General features: G+C 50.1%; 1 protein-coding gene across 1 annotated transcript in view; it reads right to left on the reverse strand.

Moving 5' to 3' along the window:
* CSMD2 (CUB and Sushi multiple domains 2) overlaps window positions 1-26,136 on the reverse strand; it is a 658,022-nt gene that overhangs the window by 290,526 nt on the left and 341,360 nt on the right. Inside the window, exons 11-12 of the mRNA XM_059896727.1 lie at window positions 12,049-12,152; window positions 8,701-8,813 (exon numbers count right to left, since the gene is read on the reverse strand). Of these exons, the coding sequence (XP_059752710.1) occupies window positions 8,701-8,813; window positions 12,049-12,152 (217 nt within the window). The remainder of the gene's footprint in view (window positions 1-8,700; window positions 8,814-12,048; window positions 12,153-26,136) is intronic.

Consider the following 26,136-nt stretch of genomic DNA (forward strand, 5'->3'; position numbering starts at 1 on the left):
ACCTGGGCATGGCGTTTAGGCAAGAGCTGTTCCCCTGCCCCTTCCCTCTACTCTGTCGCATTCTGCAAAGCAGCACGAGATCGCTCAGGAACAAACATCTGATCATTAGTGTGCCCTGCTCATTGATTCTTCCATGGCTTCCCAAAAATCCACAGATGAAAACCCTAACTCCTTGGCATGGCAGGACCTTTGCCTACCCCCTCCCACCCCAGCCTCCTCTTTGTCCATCTCCGACCTTGAGATTCACCGCAAAACGGAGCCACCTGCAGGGGGCAAAATAGTGCGAAGGTGAGGACTCTGAGAAAGTCCTGGATCTGTATCCTGGCTCTGACACTAAGTAGTAGACCTTGGGTACCTTTCGTATCCTCTCTGAGTCTTAGTTTTGTCACTTGTAATACACAAATGGAAATAATAACAGCTACCTTGCAGGGTTGTTTTGAGGATTAAATGAGTTTATGTATATAAGACAACTGTCAAAATGTCCAGCACATGGCACGTAACCAGTAACCAGGAGGTGTTTCCTCAAGGTCATTATTGGCCCGTTGTTGGCGGAGCCCAGCCGGCTCTCACATGGCTTTAACTTGGTACCCGCTGTCCTCTCTTCCTCATGAACACCCCCCACTTGTCCACTAGACAAAGAATCATCTCTCAGTGTCAGCTCAAGTGCTTCCTTGGGGCTGTACCCTTGAATCACCCAGGCAGCCCAAGGAGCTCTCTCTCACTCTCACTCCCAGCCCCCTTGGACAACTATTTATTTATTTATTTTCTCAATTCTGGAGAAGAGTTAGAAGTTCAATGTGGCAGGATGTGATGATGAAAGGAGATGAGGCTGGAGAGATGGTCTGGGAGACCATGAAGAGCCGGGATCAGCTCCTTACAGCCGGGGGTCCCACCCCTTCTGCTCTTTCTACCTCCAGAACCAAGCGCAGTGCCTTATGCATCCTGAGGCCTCCAGACCAATTGTTCAACCAGCACAGACTCCTAATGAGTGACCAGGGCATCTCTGGTGCATTAAGACGACCTCTGGGCATGCCTGGATCTCATGGATTTCCTGGGAACCACATCCCACTCCACTTTTCTACTGATGATGGGAAGGGCGCAAGCAGGCAAGAGACAGAGGGCAGCTGTACATGTATCTCTGGGAGTCTGTGCATCGTTCTCTGCACACAATTTTCATGAATGGGATGGAGATGTGGGTGGATGAGGTGGGTGACATTCGTCCCTCCCATCCCTTTCCTCCACCACACTGTCATGGGTGTGTCACAGACTGAAGGAGGTTGGGAAACAGGGGTGAATATGGTGAATACGGGGTGAAGACAAACATGTAGGACATCCAGGTTGCCCCCAAGCTGTCTGTACCAGCCCCAAACTGGAGCTTGCCATCTGCAAAAGCCCATGTATTTAAAGAGTACGTCTCATTGACAGATGACTTCCTGCCAGATTTTAAAGGTGCAGCATCCTTTGCTGCTTAGCACCCCTGCCTCCCGGGGGCCAAGAAAGACTCGTGTGTAGCGTGGGTCCCACTGGGCCTTCCTGAGAGGGGTTAGCTGCTGCCTGTATCTAGAAAACCTCTAGGTCCCAGTGCCTGAGGAAGCTTTAAGGGTATCATGGAAACTCAGTGAGCATCTTAGGAACATGCCTGGTGTCATTCCTGGTTGAAGTTGGAAAGTTTGGGCCTCTGAGCTTATGGGGATAAAGTAAGAAGAGACAGAGGTCCTGAAAATTGCAGACTGGAGGCTGAAAATGGCCATGTGCTTGACGCTCTGACTGGAGGAAAGGCAGGGTCCAAAAAGGAGCAGAGTCAGGATGGTGGGCTGCTGCCCTTGGTCTCCTTTCAAGCTCAGCTCCAACACCATCTCCTTCAGGAGGCCTCCCGGTGCCACCACCAGAGTTCAGTTCTGGAGAAGGGGATGCAGGCACCGCCTGCAGAAGGCTGGACTTGGCCATCTTCCCCCTACTGGCTCTCAAACTTTATTCTGTGGAAGTTTTAGTTTCAACCCTAGGCAACCCTAGGGGATCAGGCTTTCTAAGTCAACCTGTTCTCTCTGGGATGTTGACCAACTCCTTTCCATCTTATAAGCGAGTCTTAGCTTCAGACACCAGCTCCTCCAGGGAGCTTCCCTGATGCCCTCAAGTAAGGTTAGCTGCCGCTCCTTGACATTTCCCCATTTTCTCATACTTCCTGGACTCTAATGAAGACAGACTAAGACTTGGGTGAAGGCACAGATTGCCTTGTTATCCTTGTATCCCCTTGTGGTCTGAACAGTGTCTGTAACACATAATAGGGGCCTAGATGATGTTGAATACACAGGTGACCTTATTTCCAACACAAGTCCCCTGGACTATTGGGCATCCTTTCTGCATGATCTCCGCTGCCCTGCTTCTCCATATCTCCAGGGTGAGGGTCCCAGCTCCTTTCTCCCTTAGGCCGGCCTCCGAGATTTAGCATTAGGCTGCCAGATTCCAGGCTCCAAGTCAGGAAGTGAAGAGGCTCCGAGATTGATGCTAAAACTTGTTAGCAAGTTGTATGTAATTTTATAATGTTTCTGGTAAGTGTTAATTGCCTGTTCCTTAAATATTTCTTATTCTGCTGGGAAGCAGAGCAATTGCAAATATGAATGCTTTCCTACAGCTGGCTGCCCTCATGGAGGGGGCCTGAGTTTCTAGGTGCCAAAGACTCAGATATTGACAGAGCTGGAGGCCCCTCCCCCACCCTGACCTGGGATTGTGACAAGCATAATGAGAAGTATTTCTGGGAAATAAATCCCTCAACTTTTCCCACCCAGGAGCTCACACTTTCAATGCGCGGCGGTTGGGGGGGTGGGCGGTGGTGATGCTGCAGTGTCACCTGCCTGCCCTAAGGAAGCTTTTCTCTACCTGAACAGGGGCAGAGGGGGTATTGATGTTGACGGGGCCAGGTACGCCTGGGGGTTTCTGCCCTCAAACGCCTCATGCCACCTGTGGAACACATGCATCCCGGCCACCCCCCCATCCCTGAGCCGAGATGCCTGTCCTGCATGGAATTCCCCAGGAGCTGGGATAAAAGAAGGGCTAAGATGGGGGTGGAGATAATTCTGAAGCTTTGGGCCATGAGCGCAGGTTAGAAGAGCTGCAGGACTGGGGAAGCAGAGGAGGGGATCAGGGTTTTAAACTGAGTGCTTACTAAATGCCAGGCCCCATGCCGGAGGCTTCACTGCACGGAATCCTCGCAAGACCCCTGTGAGATGAACGTTTATCAGCCCTTCTTCACAGATGAGAAAACTCAGGCTCAGGGATGCGGAGGGATCGGCTGAAGATCACACACAGAGCCAATGGCAGAACTCGATTATAAAGTGGGTTTGTCTGACCCCAGAGTCTATGGGGACAGTGAAGAATGTGGGCTCTTGGCACCTGAGTGCCGGGAGGTGGTAAAGAGGGACAAAAGGGCATTGAGAGGGTGTAGAGGAAGGGTGCCCGATTGTGCCAGGCACTGGGCTAGGCCCTGTAGGACCAGATAGATTAATAAACTGTAATCTGCCTAGAATGGGTTCATAGGAGCCAGAATTTGGCTTGGAATTATCATCATTGAGGGCCTTGGATGCCACATGAATGACTGTGCTTTATCCTGAAAGCAGTGAGAAGTTGTCATTAAAGTTTTGTGTTTTTTTTTTTTTTGTTTTTTTTTAAGTAGCAGGGAACTGCAAGAGGCAGATGGGTGGGGCTGGGGGAGGGGCCTGGAGTCAGGGATGCTGGGTAGGAGGACTGTGTGGTCATCAGGTGAGAGGTGACGAGGGCCTAGCCACGTCAATGACAGAGGAGCTGGGGCGCCGCAGAGGGAGAACTGGCAGAATCTGGGGACCGAGTCAGAGGTGGGAGAGGGAGAAGGAGGAGGTGGAGATGAGGCCGAGTGATGGTGTAGATGGTGGTGCTGTTCACTGGGATGGGGACATGGGAGCAGGGGGTGTGGGGCTGGAGATGGAGAGCTTGGTTTGCGATGGTGTTAATGCACTGAACGTTTGTGTCTCCCCCAGATTCAGATGTTGAAGTCCTAACCCCCAGTGTGGCCGTATTTGGAGATGGGGCCTCTAAGGAAGTAATAAAGGTTAAATGATGTCCTAGGGTGGGGCCCTGATCTGATAGGATTAGTGTCCTTATAAGAACAGACAACACACTCGACTCTTCTTCTCCCTCCATGTGCACACACCGAGAAAAGGTCACATGAGGACACAATGAGAGGACAGCCATCTGCAAGCCAGAAAGACATCTGGCAGCCATCTGAAGCCAGCCCGGACCAGAAACCGAATCAGCCAGAACCCTGATCTTGAACTTCTAACCTTCAGAATCGTGAGAAAATAAATTCCTGTTATTCAGGCATCCCAGTCTACGGTATTTTGTTATGGCAGCCAGAATAGACCTAAGACAGATGGGGTGGGCTTGAGATGTCCGAGGGGGAAGCTATGTAAGATGTGTCACAGCTAGACTGACATGCAAGTGGGGAGTAGATCTGAAAGTCACCAGGGTTCAGGCTGAGGTTGAAGTCATGGGAGTAGATGTGATCAACGGTGGAAGGTTCTAGAAAAAGAGGATGAAAGCTGAGAGCCTGAGAAGTGCCTGCCCTGAGGGGAAAGTGGGGAGCCATGCAAGAGCTTAGGGGGAGTAGCTAGGAGGGTGGAGGGGACCTAGAAGGCTGCAGGGAGAGAAGCCCAGAGCAGATGGGAAAGGACACAGTCATATCAGGGCCTCAGGGAACTCGACCACCCACCTCTTCCACAGAAGAGGGCATCTCGCCATGAAGGTGTGAGACCCATGGGTGTCACCCTCAAACAAAGGTCAAAGGTGGAAGGACAAGAAGGGAAAGGCGGGCCCATCCTGACATTTAACCCTTCCCAGGCTCTTCTTCCCTCTGAACAAAGTGCGAACTCCTTATGAGGCCTTGAGGCCCTTGGTGACCAGGGTCTGTCTTCTGCCATGTCTGCCTTCACATTTTACACAGTGGCCACCATGAACCACCTCCTTTCCCAGCCAGTCTGGGGAGTGAGGGTGAGGCAGGGGCCTAGGACCGGGGCTATCAGAGCAACCACGGGCCACCTGGGGGACAGGCAGGGAGCCACGTGGCCCGCAGAGGGCACAGCCCGGAGTGGAGGGCAGTGGTCATCACGGAACTTTCTCAGCCCCCAGGGGACAGCACCTCTGTGCCAGGCGCTGTGCCAGGAGCCTTCGTGATCTCATCTCATAACACTGCACAGCAATGCAATACAGTCGGCATTATTACCTCCATTTTATGAGTGGGGAAACTGAGGTTCAGAGAGACCGTATAACTCGCCTAAGGTCACACAGCTGGGGCCAAGCTGGGATTCACCAGCTCTGGTCCAATTGCAGAGTCTGTTCTATCTTCACAGAAGCTGCTGCCTCTGTGCACAGAACCCGTGTAGCCCCTGTGGGTTAGTGAGGGGTCTAAACGTCCAGACTCTCTTCTCTCTTCCTATTTTGCCATGGTTCCGAGGAGAAGTCCGGCCCACACCTAGTCTGTGACCAGCAGTCACACAGCGTATATATTTAGGCCAAGTCTATGTTGTCTTCTATTGTCGCCTCAGTACCTAGCCTCGTGCTGGTCGCATAACAGGAGCTTAATCAATACTGGCTGAGTGAAATGGCCAAATGACCTAATCCCAATCTCTAGTAACAAGGAACCCAGGCTCATGACTTATTTGACTGGGCTCATGGCCCATATGACTGGGGCAAAGCTTTGGCTTCTATAAAGATTTTATAAGGAATTGAAATTCTGTAACTTGGGGAGGCTCCCAGCATAAGAGAAAATCATGGGCTTTCAAGCTACAGAGACCCAGGGTCGAATCTTGACGCTGCCGGGTCCCACATTTCTGTGTGGCCCTGGGCAGGTCACTTACCCTCTGAGGCTCTGATTCCTCTTCTACAGAAAAGCAGCCGTCATCACATAGCTGTGAGCACTGCATGAGATGAAGCGGTACTATTCAAACTCGTGCTTAGCTACAAATCCCCTCTTAGAAGAAGGTTTACAGGAGGAGAAGAGGAGACGGAGGCAGGGTCAGAGGTCTCTCTGCTGGGCATCCCCTGTCCCACCACCTTGGTGGTCCCCGAGGGTACCCCAGGTCTTTGTGTGACACTGTTTGAAAACCCCGAGACAATGAACACCCAGCTTCTGGCACGTAATAGGCTCTCAACAAATGATATGTCCCTTTCTTTTCCAATGAAATCACACCAAATAAGCCTAATTCCTCTTTCCCACAGAACAGCCCTTCAAATATTTGGACACAGCTCTCAAGTCTCCCCCGAGTCCACTTTCCCCTGAATAAACATTCAGTGGGCTGTTAACCTTGTTCGCTGGGCTTGACTTTAAGTCCTCTCCTTATCCATCTCAAGCTGAGGTCCCCACGTCTATGCCCAGTTCTCTGATGACTGATCAGCATAGAATAAAGCCACACTCACTCCCTGGGATAAATTCTAGTAGCTAATATTTTTGAAACTTCAAACAGGACTTGATATTTATTCCCACTTCATCTTATCCTGGTAATTTAGCCAATTACTCCACTCCATCCAGAGCTTTCTGCACTCTGTTTGCTGACTGTTGTACCATCATCCCTCTCAAGCTCATGTGACTTTTGTCTTATCCAAGCCATGAATAAGATATTGAAAGATTAGGGAATGTGGATGGCACAGAATCATTCCTCCCCACTTCTGGAAACATTCACTGCTGAATATCCGTAGAAGTTCTGAAATGGGGAAACCTTAGAAACTTTTGAGTCTAAACCCATTCCCATCTCCAAAGCAGTGAGGGCCAGGGCTTGGGCCTGAATCAAGGTCTCCTGATTTCTCGTCTGGGGCTCTTTCCATTGCCTCACAGCTGCGTATATATAACTATGTGCCAGAAGAGCCCATTCATTTAACTACCTATGTACTCACTCACACCTCACTAATCACCTTGTAATTTGCAACATTTTAATTTTCACATTCTTTATCTAAACTTAATCTTCACAGAAGCCCTGTGCCCGAAGGTGTATTATTATCTCCATTTCACAGATGAAGAAACAGAGCCCCAGACAGGCTCCCTGACTCACCATGGAGCTGGAAAGTGACAGAACCAGGATTTGAACTCTGCACGTTGTCACCCAATAGGTGTTCTCTGTCTGCTGTCCTGTCTCACTTAGATGCATGTTTCCTACTCTTTGAACAGTACATCCATCATCCTTACACCAGTGGGCATATCATGGTTTGACAGTGTTCCTGCAGGAGATAAGGGCTAGCCTCCCGTTATGAGTTGAATCGTATTCTCCAAAAAGATCCTGGTCCCTGAATCCTCACCCCTGGTCCCTGTGCATGTGACCTTATTTGGAAATAGGGTCTTTGCAGACGAAATCAAGTTAAGATGGTGAGCCCTTAATCCAACATGACTGGTGTCCTATGAGAAGAGGAGAGAGACACACGGGGACATGCGACCACAGAGGCAGAGATGAGAACAATGCAGCTACAAGCTAAGGATTGGTGGCCACCACCAGGAGCTAGGAAGAAGCAAGGAAGGCGTCTACCCACAGTCTCAGAGGGAGCATGGCCCTCCTGACACCTTGAGTTCAGACTTCTAGCCTCCAGAACTGTGAGAGAATAAACTTCTGTTGTTGAAGCCATCCAGTTTGTGGTGCTTTGTTAGGGCAGCCCTAGGACACTAATACATGTCCTGTGTACCCAGTTTGGTGACAGAATCCAGGTCCTGGTACAGGAAGAGCCTTTGGTCCACTGGGGGTGTGAGTCACACTGAGCAGAGTGAGAGTTCTTTGGACCCTAAATAGTCCCGTGTAGAATGATCACGTCTCCGAACGGGGTGGGGACAGATGCCTTCTCTCCCCCTCCACTGCCGCCTGTCTCTCTAGTCATTTTAAAGACTTAAAGCTCACTTTCTCGATAAAGCTTTTCCCAATGCCCCAGAAAGGATGGCTGTCCCTTCTCTGGGCTCCCATTGGTTCTGTTTGCTGCAATGATCTTGCTTTAATAATCGCTCGTTTGTTTTCTCCTCTGTCTTACCATGCTAGGGCAGGCCCCTTGCAGCAAGGGCCTAGATCTGATGCATCTGTTCCCCCAGTGCTGGTCTAGGGTCGGATATGTAACAGGGCCTTCACAAATGCTCGGGGGATGGTCTCCGCTCCACCTTCTGTGGGGTCTGCACCAGCAGTCATCAGGAGGCTTGGCAGTGCATGGAGGGGTGATGGTAAAGGCATCTCTTGGACCCCAGACTTTGCCGTTCCCTTAATGCCTGTTCCCGCCAAGAGATGCAGGTCACCCGCGTCTGCATCCTCCTCAGGTCACCAACGGTGCGTGTCTGTCCCTAGCCCTGTGCACACAATCACTCATCACTATGACACCCAAATAGGGTAGCTTGGGAAGCTACTGTCTCCAGTCTAAAGATTTTATAAAATAAGCAAGACTCAGAAAGTTTATGGGGCTTTTCAAAGGTCTACACAAGCCAGGTATGAACCCAGGATGGGACTGATGTGTGTGATTGATCCCAGATAATCCTCAAAACAGTCCAGGAGACCCACCGGACAAAGAAGGAGGCTGGGACTCAGAGGAGTTGAATAACATGCCTAAGGAGAGGAAGCTAGTGCAGGGCAGAGCCGGGATTCGAACCCAGGGCTTGTTGACTCCAAACCAGACCCCAAGCGTCTGACTCATCGGCTCCCCAACAGCAGTTACCTTCGTAAGAAGCCTTGAAGCCCAGGGAGCTGCCACTGCTGTCGGTCTGGAAGAGGAGCCACATTTGATGGTTGGTGCTGACAATGAGGTCTGGGACCGACGTACCTGTCAGGCTGTCAGGAGAGAGAGATTCAGAGGCGTGCACCCCACTGTGGCACCCCAAGAGAATGACGGTGTGACTGATGACATCTAAAGGAACATCTAGGTGCCAGGCCCACTCGGGCAGACACTGAGCCCCACAGCGTTTCTGGCACTGAGCCCGGCAGCACGTGCTCACGTGCTGGGAGCCTCAGGACCACTCCCCTCCGGCCACAGGCAGAGCTTGCATCTCAACCACGACTCCCCTGCCCAGACTCCAGGGCTTGGAAGAGAGATCTGTGTCCTCACTTGCCCAGGGGAGGGATGGCCGGAGCCAGATCTAATCAAGGGGGTGTCTACACCCCTGCAACCTCCTGTCTTTCCTGTGAACTGTACTGCAGAAAAGACACAGACAGAAACCCATTTCCCCAGTCGGAACCCAGCCAGTCCTTTTAATGAGGCACCTCTTTCCACTCCAGCATGAGAAGTGAGGCTTAACGCGCAGCCACCACCCTGGGCAACGCTCTTTCTGAAGAAGAGAGTTTAGGCATGGAGAGGACTCTGATTCAACTCACATTTACCAGGCGCCTACCCAAGTCAGACCATGTCCCTTTCATTATCTCATTTAATGTCCCCAGTAGCCCAGTGAGGTAGAGGTTGTGTTATCCCCACTGTACAGATGAGAAGACAGAGGTGCAAGATGGGCAGCGGCTTTCCCAAGGTCAGCCTGCTGGAGCGGCAGACTCGGAGTCCACGGCACAGCCTGGGGCTCCTAGAAGAGACCTGGCTTCCTTTTTCTGCTGAGACCAAACTGCCAGCACAGATGGGGTGTGGGGGGTTGTGAGGGGGTGGTTGGATTGATGGGCCCTAATCTCTGCTCTACCCTGGGGTCTCAAAGCTTGAGGAGGGCTGTTGAGTTGGCTGCAGAGAGGTGATCGGTACTCCGTGAGCACCGTGCAGCTGGAGCGGGGAGAGACCACCCGGGACACACCAGCCTGGTGCGCGTGACACCCCTGGGCTGGGGGCTCTGACATTCTGTAATGAGTAAGGATGGACTCCAGGGTGGTGGTGAGCAAGGGTGAAGACCAAGGCCTCTGCTCTTCCTCTGTGTGACCCAATTACGACAACTAAGGAACCCAACGATTTTGCATGTGTTTCCCTGAAGTTTTGAAATTGACGTTGGCCTAAAGAGATCTGAGGGTGGTGGGGGAGCCCCTGGGCTGCTACAGAACTTGCTGGGATCTCACTCAAACTAGACTGGTCCAGAGACCTGGGTACAAGCCCTGGATCTGCCATTCATTTGCTGTGGGACCTTGAGCAAATGGTCGAGCCTCTCTGAGCTTTTTCACTCCATATAAATGAGGGGTTGAAATGTATGATTCCCCCAGAGTCTTTTCAGCTCTGCTGTTCTACGGTTCTCTCTATGACAAAGCACAATGGGGTCATGGGGTAGAGAGAGTGGGATCCTGGCCTCTTGGACACATCGAGCTGATGTACCACACAGGTCAGCATGCCAGGGCAGGTGAGTGATGGGGATACACAGAGAGGAGGGGAGGGGTTGAGGATGATGGGTAATTCATGTGTCAACCTGATTGGGCCACAAAGTGCCCAGATATCTGACCGAGCATAATTCTGGGTGTTTCTGTGAGGGTGTTTCTGGATGAGATTAACATTTAAATTGGAAGACTGAGTAAAACAGATTGCCCTCCCCAACGAAGGTGGGCCTCATCCAATCAGTTGAAGAACTGAATAGAACAGAAAGGCTGACTCTCTCCCTAGTAAAAGAGAATTCTTCCTGCCTGCCTGACTTCCAGCTAGGACAGTGCTTTTTTCCCACCCTGAACTTGAACTGAACATCAGCTTTTCCTGGGTCTTGAGCCTGCTGGCCTTTGCTCTAGAACTACATCATCAGCTCTCCTGGGTCCCCAGCTTGCTGACTCAGCCTGTGGATCTTGGGACTTGTCAGTCCCCATTATCACACAGAATGATTCCTTATAATAAATCCCTTTTTTAATATACACATCCTATTGGTTGTTTCTTTGGAGAACCCTGATTAATACAGGGGAGAGTAGGCAGCAGGGAGGATGCCCTTCAGGCTGACATTCCACTCCTTTCTCTTGAGAGATCCCAAGTCCCAGCCATGTCACCTGACATGGTAGGTTATGTTATTCAACTGCCCTAATAGGATATTCCAGGTAGATGTGAGGAAGGTATGAGAAGCACCCAGAACAGAACAGCTCCTGGACAAGCCAGCTATTACAGAATGGCCATTTTTTAATTCAGCATTAAGACCAGAGGGTGTTAGCGTGGTTGGGAGGGGGTGTGGCATGGGATGCTGTCCTTGATGGATATCAAAAGACATGAATTCAAGTGCTGGTTCTGCCACCAACCATCTTTGCACCCTTTGGGCCTCAGTTTCTCCACCTGTTAAATGGGTATAATAGCACCTTCCTCACAGGGCTGCTGTGGGAATTAAATGAGATAACTGATGTGAAAGTTCCCATCACAGTGCCTGGGCACATAGTAGGTGCCCAACATATGTGAAATCTCCCCTCCTTCTTGGCAGGGGAGGTGGATGAGGTCAGGCCTGTCTATCTCTCTAACGCTGGGCCACACACCTTGAACAGGAGTATTCTCCTGCTTTCACGTCAGGCTAATCATGGTGGGTGAAGGAGGAGCCAAATGGCCCCCAAGAGCTGAGACCCAGTGTAATGGAACCCAGGACAGCCCGAAGTCATCCTCTCCCTTGACTAGACCATGTCAAACCAGCCTTTCTGGCCTCAGAAAATGTGGTCCCAATTCCCTGAAACCATCCTTTTCCCAGACAGTTATGAGCGTGGAGGGAAATTAGCAAAACACTTCCATTGTCTCTGTCTGAAGTTAGACCACCACACATGTACGTGGCCTTGAGGAAAAACTCCTGGGGGCAGAAGCAGGGTCTGCATAGATGCAGACAGTCAAGTGGAACGCTCCAGGCGCACGTACCAAACCTCCATTTCCCCTGCTCCCTAAGAGGCTGCCCCTTCTGTACACTTCCCCTGTGACTTCCTAGCGAGACTCTGGCCCAGTGCTCTGTTTCCCTTGGTAGGAGCAGAGGGAGACGGAAGGATTGTTGCTGAGACAGTGCTGCAGGACACCTGTCCTTGTCATAGCATGGTGGCAGGGGGTAGGGTCAGGGGGACCAAGCAGGACTCGACAAGCCCATCCCCCCGCCCCCAGCCAAGGTGCCCGTGCTCCTGCCCTGCCCACCACGTGCTCCGCTTCACTCACATGTAGAGAACCGTCTTCTGGTCCCCGTCCTGACCACCGTCCCCGACCGTCAGGGTGTCGTAACCCCTCTCCAGGTCAAACTCCTCGAAGGCCAGCTTGATCACCTAGGGAGGGAGCAGGGGTTAGGGAGAGGGCAGGGGCTGCCGGGAGAGACTCCCACGGCCTTGAAGACAGCAAGGATCTTCATGTCCCCATGCCCGGAGCACCCGCGACACCACCCCACACAATCCTCAATCCAAACTGAGCATTTCCATGCCACCTTTTTGAGTGTGAACTTTTTCTCTCTGGGGCCATACAGTCTCTGGGGTCCCCTGATGTTTTCCAAAGATGATCATGGTACATCTGGCCAATTCTGGAGGCTGTCATGGCAACACCAGGCACATCTGGCCAGCTGTGAGAGGATGAGACTCTTCCTTCATGCTTTAATGCACAGAAATCCCCGCGGAACTGGAGGCAGATTTTCAGGCCACATGTGGACTCTTAGCTATGTGGTCCCCAGGGACCTGCAGACATTTCCCTCGGCCTCTCCTCTGCCTGCTTTTCTCCATCCACTTTGTTTGTTTATTTGTTGAATAAATGAATGTTCCAGAAAAGGGCTTTCGACAAGATTCTTTTATCTTGTTTTAGTCCTGCCTGCTGCAAATATTTACTAAGCACTCACACCACATGCCAGCCTAGGAGGTAGGGTTTCACGGTGAGCATGACACGGTTCCTGCCCTGGGTGAGCGGGGAGACAGAACAGTAAACTGATAACCACAACCCCAGGTGACAGATGCTAGCCTATGGTGGGGGGAGGTGGGGAGGCTGTGATTGGCAGGGGGATGGTGGTCTGAGAGTTCTGAAGGCTCTGGAAGACTGTCGGGGACAGAAGGGGATGACGGGAGAGGCAGGGGTCTAGTGCACAAGGCCCGAGCTGTGGCAGAGATGGAACATTCCAGAGTGGTCAGTGTCTATCAATGCAGGTCCACAAACGGAACATAGCCATCAGCTACCTCACTCTGGGGGACAATGTGGTTGGGCCTTCTGTGCAAGGAGGTGGCTCAAGAAGGTCCAGAACTTGAGACATCTGCCTGGAGCGAGGTCCAAAGGGCCTCATAGCCTCCCCTGCCCCAAAGAGCTGGGCTTTATCCTGAGGGAGGAGCAGCAGGAGAGTTTTAAACAGTGGGAACGGGGACAATTAGGTGTTGGAGAAGAACATTGGTCTGGCTGCTCGTGTGGAAACTGACGTGGCAGGAGAGAGGCCAGAGCCAGTGGGGCTGATTCGAGGCTTCGGTGGCAGTTAGGTGAGCGACGCAGGAGGGCCACACAGTGGAGACGCACGAGAGAGACGGTCCTGCAGTCTTCAGGGTTTGTGGCTGGACGGATGTGGGGACTGAGGGAGAGAGGGAGTCTGGGAAGACCTGCAGCTTCCCGGCTTGGGCAATTGGGTGGTGGGTGACAGTGCCGTTCACGAAGACAGAACACACAGAGTTCCCCCATCCCAACATCTCATCGGGGCCTCTTTTTGTATGTTTCAGGCTGGTTTCAATGGGATAAAGACCTTCAGGCTCCCAGTAGGGAGGCTGCAAGCACTTCTTTGTTTTCCATTCTGCCCCTCAAGGAGTAGAGAATTCCCATGGATGATTTTTCCTAGTGGTGCAGGCTTCCTCTGTCCAAACCAAACAGCCCAGCAGAGCCTCACCCCAGGGCGCCTTCAGGTGCCCCGGAAGGAAACGGCTGCTGCACTTGTGCCTGAGCCCGGTACCGCCTGTGCAGTGCCCTCTGCCTGGGCACGGGACTCACAGGGAGAAGCCGTGAGCGTGGACGGGAGGGAGGATGGGTGCCATTGGCTGGAAGGAGGCTGCAGGAGGCTTCCTGGAGGAAATGAAGCCCAGGTTGAGTTTGGGAGATGGACTGGGGTCCGATAAACGGAGAAGGAAAGGAAAGTGATCCAGGCAGAGGGAGAAGCAGGTGCTGGGGCAGACGCGTGGGGCGAGTAGATCTGGAGTTGTCTGACTGAGAGGGAAGCAGAGGGCGGTGACGCCAGAGAAGTGGGAGGAGCCAGGTTAGGAAGGGCTGTCCGTCATGCTAAGGATTTAGGCTTTGTCCTAAAGACAAGGGGGAATCATGGAAGAGTTGTAAGTAAATGTACGGCATGAGACTTCTGTTTTAGGAGCAATAGCATTGAGGGCTGGTGGAAAACAGCCCGATGTCTGGGCTGTACAACAGTGTGGGTGAGGGAGGATGTGGGCCCTAGGAAGGCAGCAGTTGGGGCCTATTGGAAAACAGGGGATGGAGGAGCTGGGGGTACTGACCTTGGAGAAGAGAGACTCAGGGGCAGAGGCAGGAGCAGCAGTAACCCTGGCTGGCTCCAGGGGCAAACGTGGAGACGACAAGGCACTGAGAACCCACTCTGGGACTGTCAGAACTGTCCCACAGTGAAAAGGACTGCATTCAGAGGTAGTGAGCAGCCCATCGCCGGTGGTATGCAAGTAGAGTGAGGAAAGCATTCCTGCTTGGGGCTCTCAGATAGTTTCGACAAAAACACTAGACCCTACTGATAAAAATCCTTGTTGGCTACATAGACACATATTACAGTGGGCAACCTACAGTGAGTGGGGAAGCCTTAGCCCCTCTGGTTTTCCCGCCGAGCAGGCAAGCTCGCCTCCATGTTCCCTGAGGACCCATCATCACCATCTGCTTAGGCTGGAATCGCCTTCCCATCTCTTACCCTCCCCAGTCCTGCCCTACAGAACGATGTCGCCATTTCCTAGCCCAATACGCAAGGGGGGGGGCCCTCGGCACCTGCTCCCTGCTGCCCTCCCACCTCAGGGCCTGTGTGGTCTCCCCTCACATCGGCCCATTCACGACCCCGCTTTGCACAGTCCCCTCCCCCGCCCCCAGCTCCCCTAGCAACGTCTCCGCCTCCTTGAGCTCTTGTCCAAGTGCTCCCTGATTGCCCTTCCTCTCCTCTCCGTGTCAGGACTTACCTGCTGCACTGCGACTGATCTGTTTACCTGGTCTTCCACTACACCATGAACTTCCTGGAGGGCAGGGGCCAGGTCTCATGGCCTCTGAACCACCAGCGCCTGTCGGTGTGCCAGGCACATGCCACGGGCTCAGACAATGCTGAATGGGAGAACGCTTTCCAGACCTTTCCTGACTCCCCAGCATAGACTTATCGCCAGGCTCTTGGACCCCTCACAGGAGCTATCATCAAGGACAAAGGTCGGCAGACTATTCCTGTAAAGGGCCAGGCAGTAAATATTTGCCCCTGTGCATCCCATCTGATGTCTGTTGCGATGACCCACCTTTGCTGCTGTAGCATGAATGCAGCCACAGCTTCACACGTCCATGCAGCCATAATCCATGTACATTGGTATGTATACGAATGGGCATGGCTGTGTTCCAATAAAGCTTAGTTTACGAAAACAAACAATGAACTGGATTTGGCCCAAAGGTGGTAGTTTGCCGACCTCTGGTCTAGGAGATTCTTTGAGACACTTAATCACAATTTTTGATCTTCCCTTTGATCTTCTCTTGAGAGATTCTGTCACTACAAGAGCCGACACCTATAATGTACTCCACTCTGTTCTGAGCGCTTTACATACATCAACTCATGTAAGACTCACAACAGCCACTATGAATACCTCCATTTTACAAATGGGAAAGCCCAGGCACAGAGACATTAGGCGACTCGCCTAAGATCACACAGCTAAGTGGTAGAACTGGGACTCATCAGGCAGCCAGAGGCCAGGCCCTTACCACTGTGCTCGCCTCATAGCATCCCAGGGAGGTCTCCGGTCCACAAGGTAGGGACCACGACTTATCCTCTCAGTTTTCCCTAAGCTCTTTTTCTGGATCCCAGCGGCTCAGCTAACACTTGCTCATAAAATACTCCAAGGCCAGTTGTGCCTTCTGCAGACCAAGGGGCCTGGCCTCTGCAGGGAGTCAGGGTCCTGCCTGTACATTCTCACCACCGTCACCCCTTCCGGCCAGCCCCCACTCACGAAGCCACCGCCAAAAGACAGAGCACGTGATTACTATGTCTATGATGGGAAAACATTGCTTTGAAGGCCAGAACCCAGAGCCATAAAATGATTCACATCACTGATGAGAGCACCATTGATGTGAGCTGCATTTTAGAGTGTCTGACCCTAACATGGGAGCTAATTACACCAAGCAGACAGCACAACATACACAATGTCGAAGCTTTGGGATGGGCCCCCAGTGCACAGTGTACTGGTGCTTTCATTTTTTTTTTTCGCTCTTCTCTTTGGCCTTTCTTTAAAGACAGGATCCTATAATGATTCATTAACTAACATACAGATAAATCAAGCTGGCAAAGTGTCTTTCTAAGGCAGGAGAGTGGCAGCACATGAAATAGGCATGATTAAAGAGGCACGCGTATATACAGCTCAGACACCCAATTTGCACCCATTAGGTAAATGAATAAACAAACCCTGCACTAGGGCATAATTACTGAGCACCTGCCTTGTGCCAAGCACCGAGCTAGCTGCTTCCCATAAGTTATCTCACTTGCCTGACAATTCACAGCAGAATCTAAACGCCAAGTGCACAGTGCAGATGGTGAGTATTGGAGGACGGCAAAGGAGGGAGAGATGAAAGGCGGCTGCACGGAGGAGGTGGGTGTGCAGGGACCTGCAGGATGGAGAAGGGTGTGGGCTCCGTCCCGGACATGCTCTGAGCAGTGAACAGGGGAACAAGGAGCAAGGAGGGCAGCCGAGGGGTCAGCGGGGAGGGGCGAGCAGCACGGCTGAGTCTGCATTTTGCCTGGCAGGCCAGAGCAAGCAGTCTGGATTTGAGGGTGAAGATGGGGGGGAAGCTATAACTCGGCATGGAGGGAGGGCTGGAGGCAGAGAGACCTGCCAGGAGGCTGGTCCAGGGTCCAGGAGTGGGACGAGGGCTTAGGGGAGCCTGAGTCTGTGTTCATTGCAGAGAGCGGGTGGGGGAGGGAATCCTGGAGACTGTACCCCTCAGCACACAGCCGCCTTCCCGGAGAATTGCGGGCAACGGGAGTGGGACCATGGAGGGTGCCCACCCTGGGCCCAGAGGACATTCCTTGCTTCCTGAGCACCATCCAGGACCAGCCGAAGGACAGGGATCCCAGTCCTGCCAGGCTGTGCCCAAGGTCTCAGTGAGGCTCCAGAGGATGTGACAGCTCTCAGGCATATTTTGGGAAGCTGGAGTCCCAAGAGATCTAGACTGAGATTGTTTTGTCCAATGACCGCATTCCTATAACTGCCTCCTAGCTGGGCTCCGGCCTCTGCTGCCCATCCTTCACTCTGTACCAAAAACTCTGTGCCCCGCGACCCCTTAGAGCGGGGGTTGGGTAACTATGGTCCTTGGGCCAAATCAGGCCTGTGGCCTCTTTTTGTTTGGCCCCTTGAGTTAAGAAGTGTTCGTACTTTTTTAAAGGGTTAAAAAATAAATAAACCACTACAAGGAAGAATGTGCAACAGAAACCTCACATGGTCCTCAAAGCGTAAAATATTTATGATCTGGTTCTTTACAAAAAGTTTGCTGACCTCTGGCCTAGAGCAATGGTTTTCAAATTGAGTTCCCAGGCACCCCGGGGTTCTACAAAGGTACTAAGGGGGCACAAACAAAGGTGGGAAAAGAGCCAGAGTGGGCAGGGCCTTGCTCCAACCAAAGCAGTTCCTTTTGATCTAGTTCATGATTGGGACTCTGTGACAGACATAGTGGTTCAATCAATGTTCCTCCCACCATTTACCCATTCTTAATAGAACGCTGGTTTTGTTTGGAACGTGGCAATATACCTGGCTAACCTCAGAGCTAAGGACAGTGAAGTGACAGGATTCTGGGCAATGAGACATGAGCTGAGGAGTCCTCAGAGCATTTTCCCACCTTTCTCCTTGCTTTCCTGGAATACAAATGTGAGGACAGAGGTGAAGCAGCCTTCTTGTGATCATGAGGACAAGAGCCACATGCAAAGCATGGCAGAGGGAAAAATAGGAGGTGCTCAAGACACTGAGAAAACTACTAAACTAGCCCTGCAGTCTTCACTTCCGGACCTTTGGGTTATGGAGGAAATAATCAGTGTTTTGTTCAAGCTTCTGTGGAGGAGTTTTCTGCAACTCACAGCCAATCAGAACCTAATGACTATGGGTTCTTAAGAAAGGCTTTCATCACCACAGAAAAGTTTATCAACTCTTGAGCCTCAGGAGAAAGTTCCGCTTCTTGGCATGGAAACCCTAGGCTTTCCATGGCCTGCCCCTACCCCTTCCCAGTGAGTCAGAGCTCCCTCCACAACCCTCGGCTCCAGGCCTGCTTCCCTATTCCTCCTCAGAGCACTTCTCTGAGCTCCTGAGGGCTGACCTTGGCTTCCCCCAACCCCCCGCCTCAGGATACTAATGCTGAGGACAGCCTGACTATTAGCTCCACGAAAGGAAGGGAACTCCCTTTCCCTGGGCACGGCCCGCGTGGTGACTCCTGCCTGGGTCTTGCTGAGGACCCAGGGCAGGGCTGGAGAACTGGCTCTTGGGGTGGGGAGGAGGGGAGTCCGGTGGAAGGGCTGTTCTGAACCCTCAGGAGTTCAGGCAGAGAGGCCTCCGGCACCTTTAAGGAAGGTTTTTGAGGAGGTTGGGAAAGAAAGCCCAGGGGGAGACATTGAGAACTTTCAGAGGTTCTGGAACTTTGGTCACTACCTCAGGTTTAATTTTGCTGGCTCTGAGAGTAGTGAGCCCTTCATCCATTCATTCACTCATTGGTTGATGGATTCATGCATTCAATTATTCACTCAACAGTTAATACGTCCTTGCCAGGTGCTGGGCTTTGGAGAGGCAATAGAGGAAGACAAACATGGCCATTGCCCTGAGACCTCACAGTCTAGAAGGGGAGACGCACGGGTATATGCGAAACACAGCGCAGTGTGATGAGTGCTGAAATCAGAGGAACACGGGGATGGGGCAAATGCGAGGGGCACAAAATCCCGGCTAGAGGAGGGAGCAGGCCTTGTCTTCACGAATAGAGGAAGGTGTGTGGGAACAGGCCACGGCCAGCTCTAGGGGAAGAGGAGTGCCAAAATACACCGGGAACTGAAAACAACTGTAAAAAGGAAAGGGATCAGGGTCAGGACTTGGAGGAGGCCGTGGAAGGGTCCCTGTAGAGCCACCCAGTCGTGAGGAATGAGCTGTGGGGGCATTTAGGGAAAACCTCTCTCATCACCAGCCAGCATCTTGCATGGGGCGCAGCACAGAGAGTGCAAGAGTGAATGTTTGCTCAATGAATAAATGAGTGAACAAAAGGGCCAACACATGGGTTCCTGACATTTGCACGAGACAGCGATTGTTGGCTGGAGAGTTATTTCTCTGTTCTTCGGATCTACAAAGGGAAGAGTGACACTGATAATCCCCAAGGAGTGAATAATCAAAACGCTGTTATCTTTGGCTTTGAAGTTCATAAAATGTGCTTTCCTCTCCCTCTCCCTTCCAGGCCCCCTCCTTCTCCTTGGCGTCCTCATCCCTCCCCCTCCCATATCTCTCTTTCTCTCCTGCCTGCCTTTTACTTCTTTTCTAGCACAGGTGGATTAACTGTCCTGATCAAATCCAGCGAGGATCATATACAACTTGACTCATATGTCTTGAGTTCATACTGAGAAGCTGTGAAAGAAAGGCAGATGCGCGCCTGTAGGGGGCATCGACTCAGGTCCGGGTTTCAGTCCTGACCACGGAAATTTCATCAGCCACATCCTTCCTGAGGCTGAGCTGAAAGGTCCTAATAGGACCCAGCATGGGCGGGGCCATACCTGAGGAGCTACCTGACGCAGAGACAGGTCTCTTCCGTCAGTTGGTAACGTATCCAAACCTCTGCTGAGCTCCTCCTCTGTGCCGGCCACTGTGCTAACTGCAGGAGAGATAAACAAAATGCCACTCCTACTTTGGGGGCTCTCACGAGCTATGGAGGAAAGAGATTCCCGACACAGTGCAATGTAACATGCATGCAAACGGAAGCGGCTGACGAAGCGCTGGAGGAACAGAGGCAGGACTAAGACCTGGTGGAGGTAGGAAGGCTTCTCTGAAGAGCAGGGATCTGAACTGTGTCTCAAAGATGGGTAGGGATTTGCCTGGAGGAGAAGGGAAGGCACACTGGGATAGGGTGTGCTGGACAGAGTTCTTAAAGGGCCAGCTGTGTCTGAACTGGGAGCTCAGTGTGGCTGAAGCCAGGGCTGCCCGAGGGGAGGTGGGCAGGAGGGCCTCGTGTGCTTTGCTGGGAGGGAAGGGGGTTGTTATTTATCACATACACCAGGTTGGTCAGAACCACCAGGATGCTCTTTAAAAATATAGGTTCCAGGTTCCCATCTCAGACCCACTGAATCAGATCTTTGAGGAAAGAGCTTTGGAATTTGTGTCTTTAAACTTTCTCCAGGTATTTCTGACGATTGACCAAATCTGGGAAATGTTATTGTGGGCAGAATGACTACAAAAACTAAGATAGCCCATCTGGCCAAGGCGGGGCTCGCATTTCTCCAGACCATCCCAATCAAAGGGAGAATGCAGAGCTGTGTACCTAGTAGGCCAGCATCACTTGCTCTGAGCCGCCTTTTCTCTTTTCCCTGAATCTGCCCAGCTTCCGGGAGGATGCTTCCGGGAGGATGGACCAAGGTGGTTTTAATTGTTTTATTCTTAGTTTATCGAGGAGAGACATACCCTTCACCTGCCTCTGCAATGAGACTGTCAGTTCTTGTTCCCACAGGGCAGAGCAGCAGAGCCCATGGTGCTCAATCAAGGCTGCCATCTTGACATAGGTTCTCGGCCATTCCCACGTCAGACCATTTTTGGGCCTTGTTTGGACCTTCCAATTGCCCTTGGAGGCCCTAGTCACTGAAACATTCCCAGCTCCCTGTCAAGCTCAACCAGGAGAGGTCCTACAAGGGGGATGAAATGCCAGGAAGGGTCCTCATGCCCACACACATACAGGTACTAGGGATGCGTAATCATTCCATGATTATAAGGAGTCCTACCGTACACTCCTGCGGGCAAAACTCTCAGCTCCTTCTCATGACAGCATTTTTCTTCACCTGCTCATTGTGAAAGAAGCCCCTGCATTCTCAGTCCAATTTGCCTCTCACTCACTCCAGATCCTTCACTCACCATCCTCTTTCTCCTACATCTTCATTCTCTTTCTCTGTGCTTGTTTTGCCCACAGCCTACAAATGGGCTCAAAATCCCAATATCCTAAACAAACACCCTAAGTAGCCCAAAGCTTTCTGTCCACCCGACCTCCCTCATGTGCCCTTTCTCCTTCCCTCACTTCACAATGAAGTCAAAAAGGCTGTCTACATGCCTGGCCTCTTGAGCATCCCCCCCTCCCCATCCCACTGCTGTCTCTGCCCACCAAAGCTCCACTGAAAGGTCTTCTTCCAAGACCAAAGCCAACAGTCTCTTTCCAGTCCTTTTCCAACAAGATGTTTCTCAGCGTTGCCATTATTAGACATATCCTGGTTGCAAACTCTTCCTGCTTTTGCAGCTTGATTTCCCTCCTACCACGTCGACTGCTCCTTCTCTGTTTCTTTCACTGGATCTCCTTCATCTGTAAGGACTGTGTTCCCAGATCCATTCTAAATCTTTTCATTCTCTTTGCTCTCTCCAAGAAGGGTTATCCATTCCTTACGCTTCTATTCTCAACTGTGTGTTGATGAAATGACCCCCAAATCTCTCTCTTGAACCCAGATTTATCCAGTTTCCAACCAGTGTATCCAAATGTCACTGGATGAAATGCAGGCACTTCAAATGCACATGCTTCCCTCTTGACTGCTGCCAAGCTTGTTCCTCTTCTTGTATTTCCTTTTAAAGCCACCGATTGGTCCACGTCAGAAAACACTGAGTCATCATCTATTTTTGTTCATTGAATAAATGTTTACTGAGTGCCTACTATATACCAGGCACTATGGTGGTCACTTGGGACACAATGTTGAATGAGACCTCTCCTTCTCCCTCCATCTCACACCCAATCAGCCATCAAGTCCCATCCCATTCCCTAAATTCCTCTTATATCTGTCTCCCCCTTCATGTTTCCAAAGCCTTGGTTGATGACCCCAGATTTCTTACTTGGGTAACTGCTTCAGCCTCCTAACTGGTCTCACTCCCCCCAGTATTCTCCTCTAATAGCTCTACTGATGCCAGAGTAATCTTTCAAAAATTCAGACCTTCCTTCTATTGCTCTGGTTCAGAAGAAAGAGTGGCCCTCATCCTTCCCAAGGCTGATCCCAGGGCTACCACTTCCAACCCCTCCCATCTATTCTGAGACCTTGTTCCATCCAGTAGCACAGCACAGCTACTGAAGTTCATGGGCAATAGACCCAGAAAGACTGGGTTTAAATCTCAGTGCTGCCACTTATTTCCTGGTTATGTGCTATGAGTAAGTTTCTTAACCTTCAACCTGTCCACGATTCAGTTTTTTCATCCATCAAATGGGTCTTTTTAAAACCTAATTAATTGTGCTATGAAGAGAATGAAAGAAAGTCATTTATACAGAAGGCCTAGCTCAGTTCTTGGCACATGACAGGCATACAATAAGAGATAGCTATTATTGTTATTACCAACAGCCTAACACTTCTACCCTTTAAAATCTGTTTCAGGATAAAACTCAAGCCTCTCTACCAAGCATGTGTATTCACCATGATCTAAATCTTGCTGACCTTTCCAGCCTCATCTTGATATAGGCATGTTGAATTATTTTCAGTTCTAAGAGACTGTTCCAAACCTTGGTGCCTCTGCACATGTATCCACTCTGAAGTATTGATTTCTAAGCCTACTCAACCTTTAAGACCCTGTTCAAATGTCACCTCTTCTGTGAAAAGTTCCCTGATCTTCCAGGTAGTGGCTCCTTCCTAGATTTTCCCATCGCACTCTAGACTCATCTCCATTAGCACTTATCCAAACTCTAGCTTTACATTTACTTACATGACTTCTCGCCTATGTGCACGCTCCTGTGCAGGGCAGAGATCATATCATGGTCAATGAACGAATAAATGCTCATCTCATAAAACATATTGTGAACTTGGAGAGGCTGTGATTTTTGCTGAAGGAGATGTTCCCAAAGTGACCAGACAAGCAGTTCCTGGACACACTTGTATCTCTCCTGTGGGCCAGTGAATAGGGGTAGGAACACACTCTGCATTTTCCCTGCTACTTGCAGGAAGGCAGCTCTGAGTCTTCAGTCTAAGACTTTGAGTTTCTCTTACACCCTCCTTTCGGCATTGTATGCTCCCTGGCTGTCCTCCTGGGTGGTGTCAGTAAGGAACTCCCTTCAGCCTTTCTGGGCTCCCCTAGCACTACCTGAAGCCCAGTAAGAACCCATGAAGCTGCTAAGAACACCCTTCTGCACAACTTGACTCTGAGGGAGTGTCCTTCAGAGGGGCTGGCTTCAGGAACCCGGGTTGGAGTGACCTCCTGCAGGGCATGTGGGGTAGTGACCAATATGGGGCCATTGACCTTCACACACCAGCCAAGGCTAGGCCTTCTGAGGGCAAATCAAATTGTTTCTCAGAAAATTCTCACGCCTTACCTACACTTCCCCCGTACCCCACCTTCAGATTCAAAAGCAAACAGAGATAAGCATTTTTAACAATGCCCAAGAAAGAGTCCTCTAGTCAGCAGCTTAATAACTTCATGGTAGTAGGTCCTTCTTCTGGTTTAGCCTCCATTTCCATCCCCATGTGGCTGAAACATCCTTCTCCATTGACAAGGTTCATCACCAAATGGTTTGATAAAATATGAATCTTTCTTTGTAAAAGGCCTTGCAGAGGAAATCTGTTTCCAGTGTTCCAAGTATTATGGTCCTAGGCACTCTTGAGCAAACAATTTTAAAATGTTGAGTAAAATTTTAAAAGAAAAAAAAAAGCTTTTTACAAGTTAGTAAGTGTTATGAACTGAATTATATCTCCCTAAAATTCATATGTTGAAACACTAACCCTCAATGTGATGGCATTTGGAGATGGGGCCTTTAGGAAGGTGATTAGGGTTAAATGAAGTAATAAGGGTGGGGCCTTAATCCAATGGGTTTGGTGTCCTCAAAAGAGGGGAGGAGGTACCAGAAAGTTTCTCTCTGAATGTGCACAGAGGAAAGGCCATGTGAGGACACAGTGAGAAGGAGGCCGTCTATAAGCTGGGAAGAGTCCTCACCAGAAACCAAATTTGCTGGCATCTTGATCATAGACTTCTAGTCTCTAGAACTGTGAGAAAATAATTGTCTCTTGTTAAAGCCACCCAGTCTATTATATTTTGTTATGGAAGCCTGAGAAGACTAGTATAGTAAGAATTCTTAGAGTCTAAAACCCAGTGAATGTAGAGATACAAAATGTGATTCAGAGCATGAAGCTGGCTTTGCCCTTGAGTGCATTTTTAAAAACTGGTGAAGTAGAGCTTTGGTTTTCAGGGCCTTGTGGAGAAGAGGGAGAAGGAGACAAAGGTCAGGGTCCACCAAAGTTGGGGACTCTCAGATGACACCCCTGAACAAAGCTGAGCTAGTTAAGGCTGCACCCTTAGTGTGAGGATGAACTAGAAATAAGCCTACCTTCCTTCTCATACAGCACTGTTACCCTCTGGGTAGATCTCGAGGCTTATTGTTTATCTCAGACCTTGGCACTGAGTGAACAGCAAACAGAAAACTTCCCCTGAGACTCCATCATGCTAAATCTGTCTTCACATGGGTTTTCAGCCTTCAGATTACTTGGGTGGTTTGAAATCTTCATACTGAGAATTTAGTCTGAAGAGGTTTCTGGCTGGTAATGCCCCCAGGCACTGAGCAGAAGCAAACACACCAGCTTCTACCCAGGTCTCAAGGAATTCCCATAGACAAAGTTTATGATTCTAACCACATAGTCGAAAGTTACAATACAAAGAAAGAAACATGGTTCTGGGGGCCAGAGGTGAGAAACAACAGGCAACAGAGTGAAACTTGCGAAGATTTCATATACTGAGATTCATAGACACAGAATATAAAAAAAATGTGTTTAACATATTTAAATAACTTAAATATATGTAAGGAGCAAGAGACTATAAAATTAGCTCAAAAAGCACCTGAAAAAAAACTAAATAGGACTTCATAAACTAAAAATAATGATATTTGAAATTAAAATAAATCTCCAGTGAATGACTTCAACGGAGGTTAGAGATAACTGAATAGAGAATTATTGAACAGAATGAGAGAAAATGATAGACGTTAAGAATCAAAGAAGAGGGCTTCCCTGGTGGCGCAGTGGTTGAGAATCTGCCTGCTAATGCAGGGGACACGGGTTCGAGCCCTGGTCTGGGAAGATCCCACATGCCATGGAGCAACTGGGCCCGTGAGCCACAACTACTGAGCCTGCGTGTCTGGAGCCTGTGTTCCGCAACAAGAGAGGCCACGATAGTGAGAGGCCTGTGCACCGTGATGAAGAGTGGCCCCCGCTTGCCGCAACTAGAGAAAGCCCTCGCACAGAAACGAAGACCCAACACAGCCAAAAATAAATAAATAAATTACAAAAAAAAGGATCAAAGAAGATAGAGTGAGAAACATTAACATGCCTTGTCAGACTTCCAGAAGCAGAAAAGAGAATAAAGAGAGACAACAGTCGAAATGACAATGGCTAAAAATTTTCCCAAACTGATGAAAGATGCAATCCATAGATTCAAGAAGCTTAATGAAATCAAATAGGATAAATACCAAAATATCCACAACTAGACATATGACAGTGAAACTGTAGAACACCAAAAACAAGGGTAGGATAGAAAGAGGAAAAACTCCAAACCATTTTATGAGGTTAACAATATTTTGACACAGAGATCTGGCAGGGGTGTGTGTGTATGCATGTGTATGTATGCGTGTGTGTGTGTGTGTGTGTGTGTGTGTATAATATATTCTATTTTGTTATATATATAATACATAACAAAATAGAAGCAAAATCACTATGCAAATTATTAGTAAATCAAATATAGGCATGTTTAAAAATGATAATACTAAATGACCAGGTTGAGTTTATCTCAGGAATGCAAGGTTGGTTTAACATCAGAAAAATCAACCAGTGGAATTCACCACACAGGAGAATAAAGGAGAAAATCATATGATTATATCAATAGATATAGA

This window comes from Balaenoptera ricei, chromosome 1 (assembly GCF_028023285.1).
Source record: "Balaenoptera ricei isolate mBalRic1 chromosome 1, mBalRic1.hap2, whole genome shotgun sequence".
Taxonomy (NCBI): domain Eukaryota; kingdom Metazoa; phylum Chordata; class Mammalia; order Artiodactyla; family Balaenopteridae; genus Balaenoptera; species Balaenoptera ricei.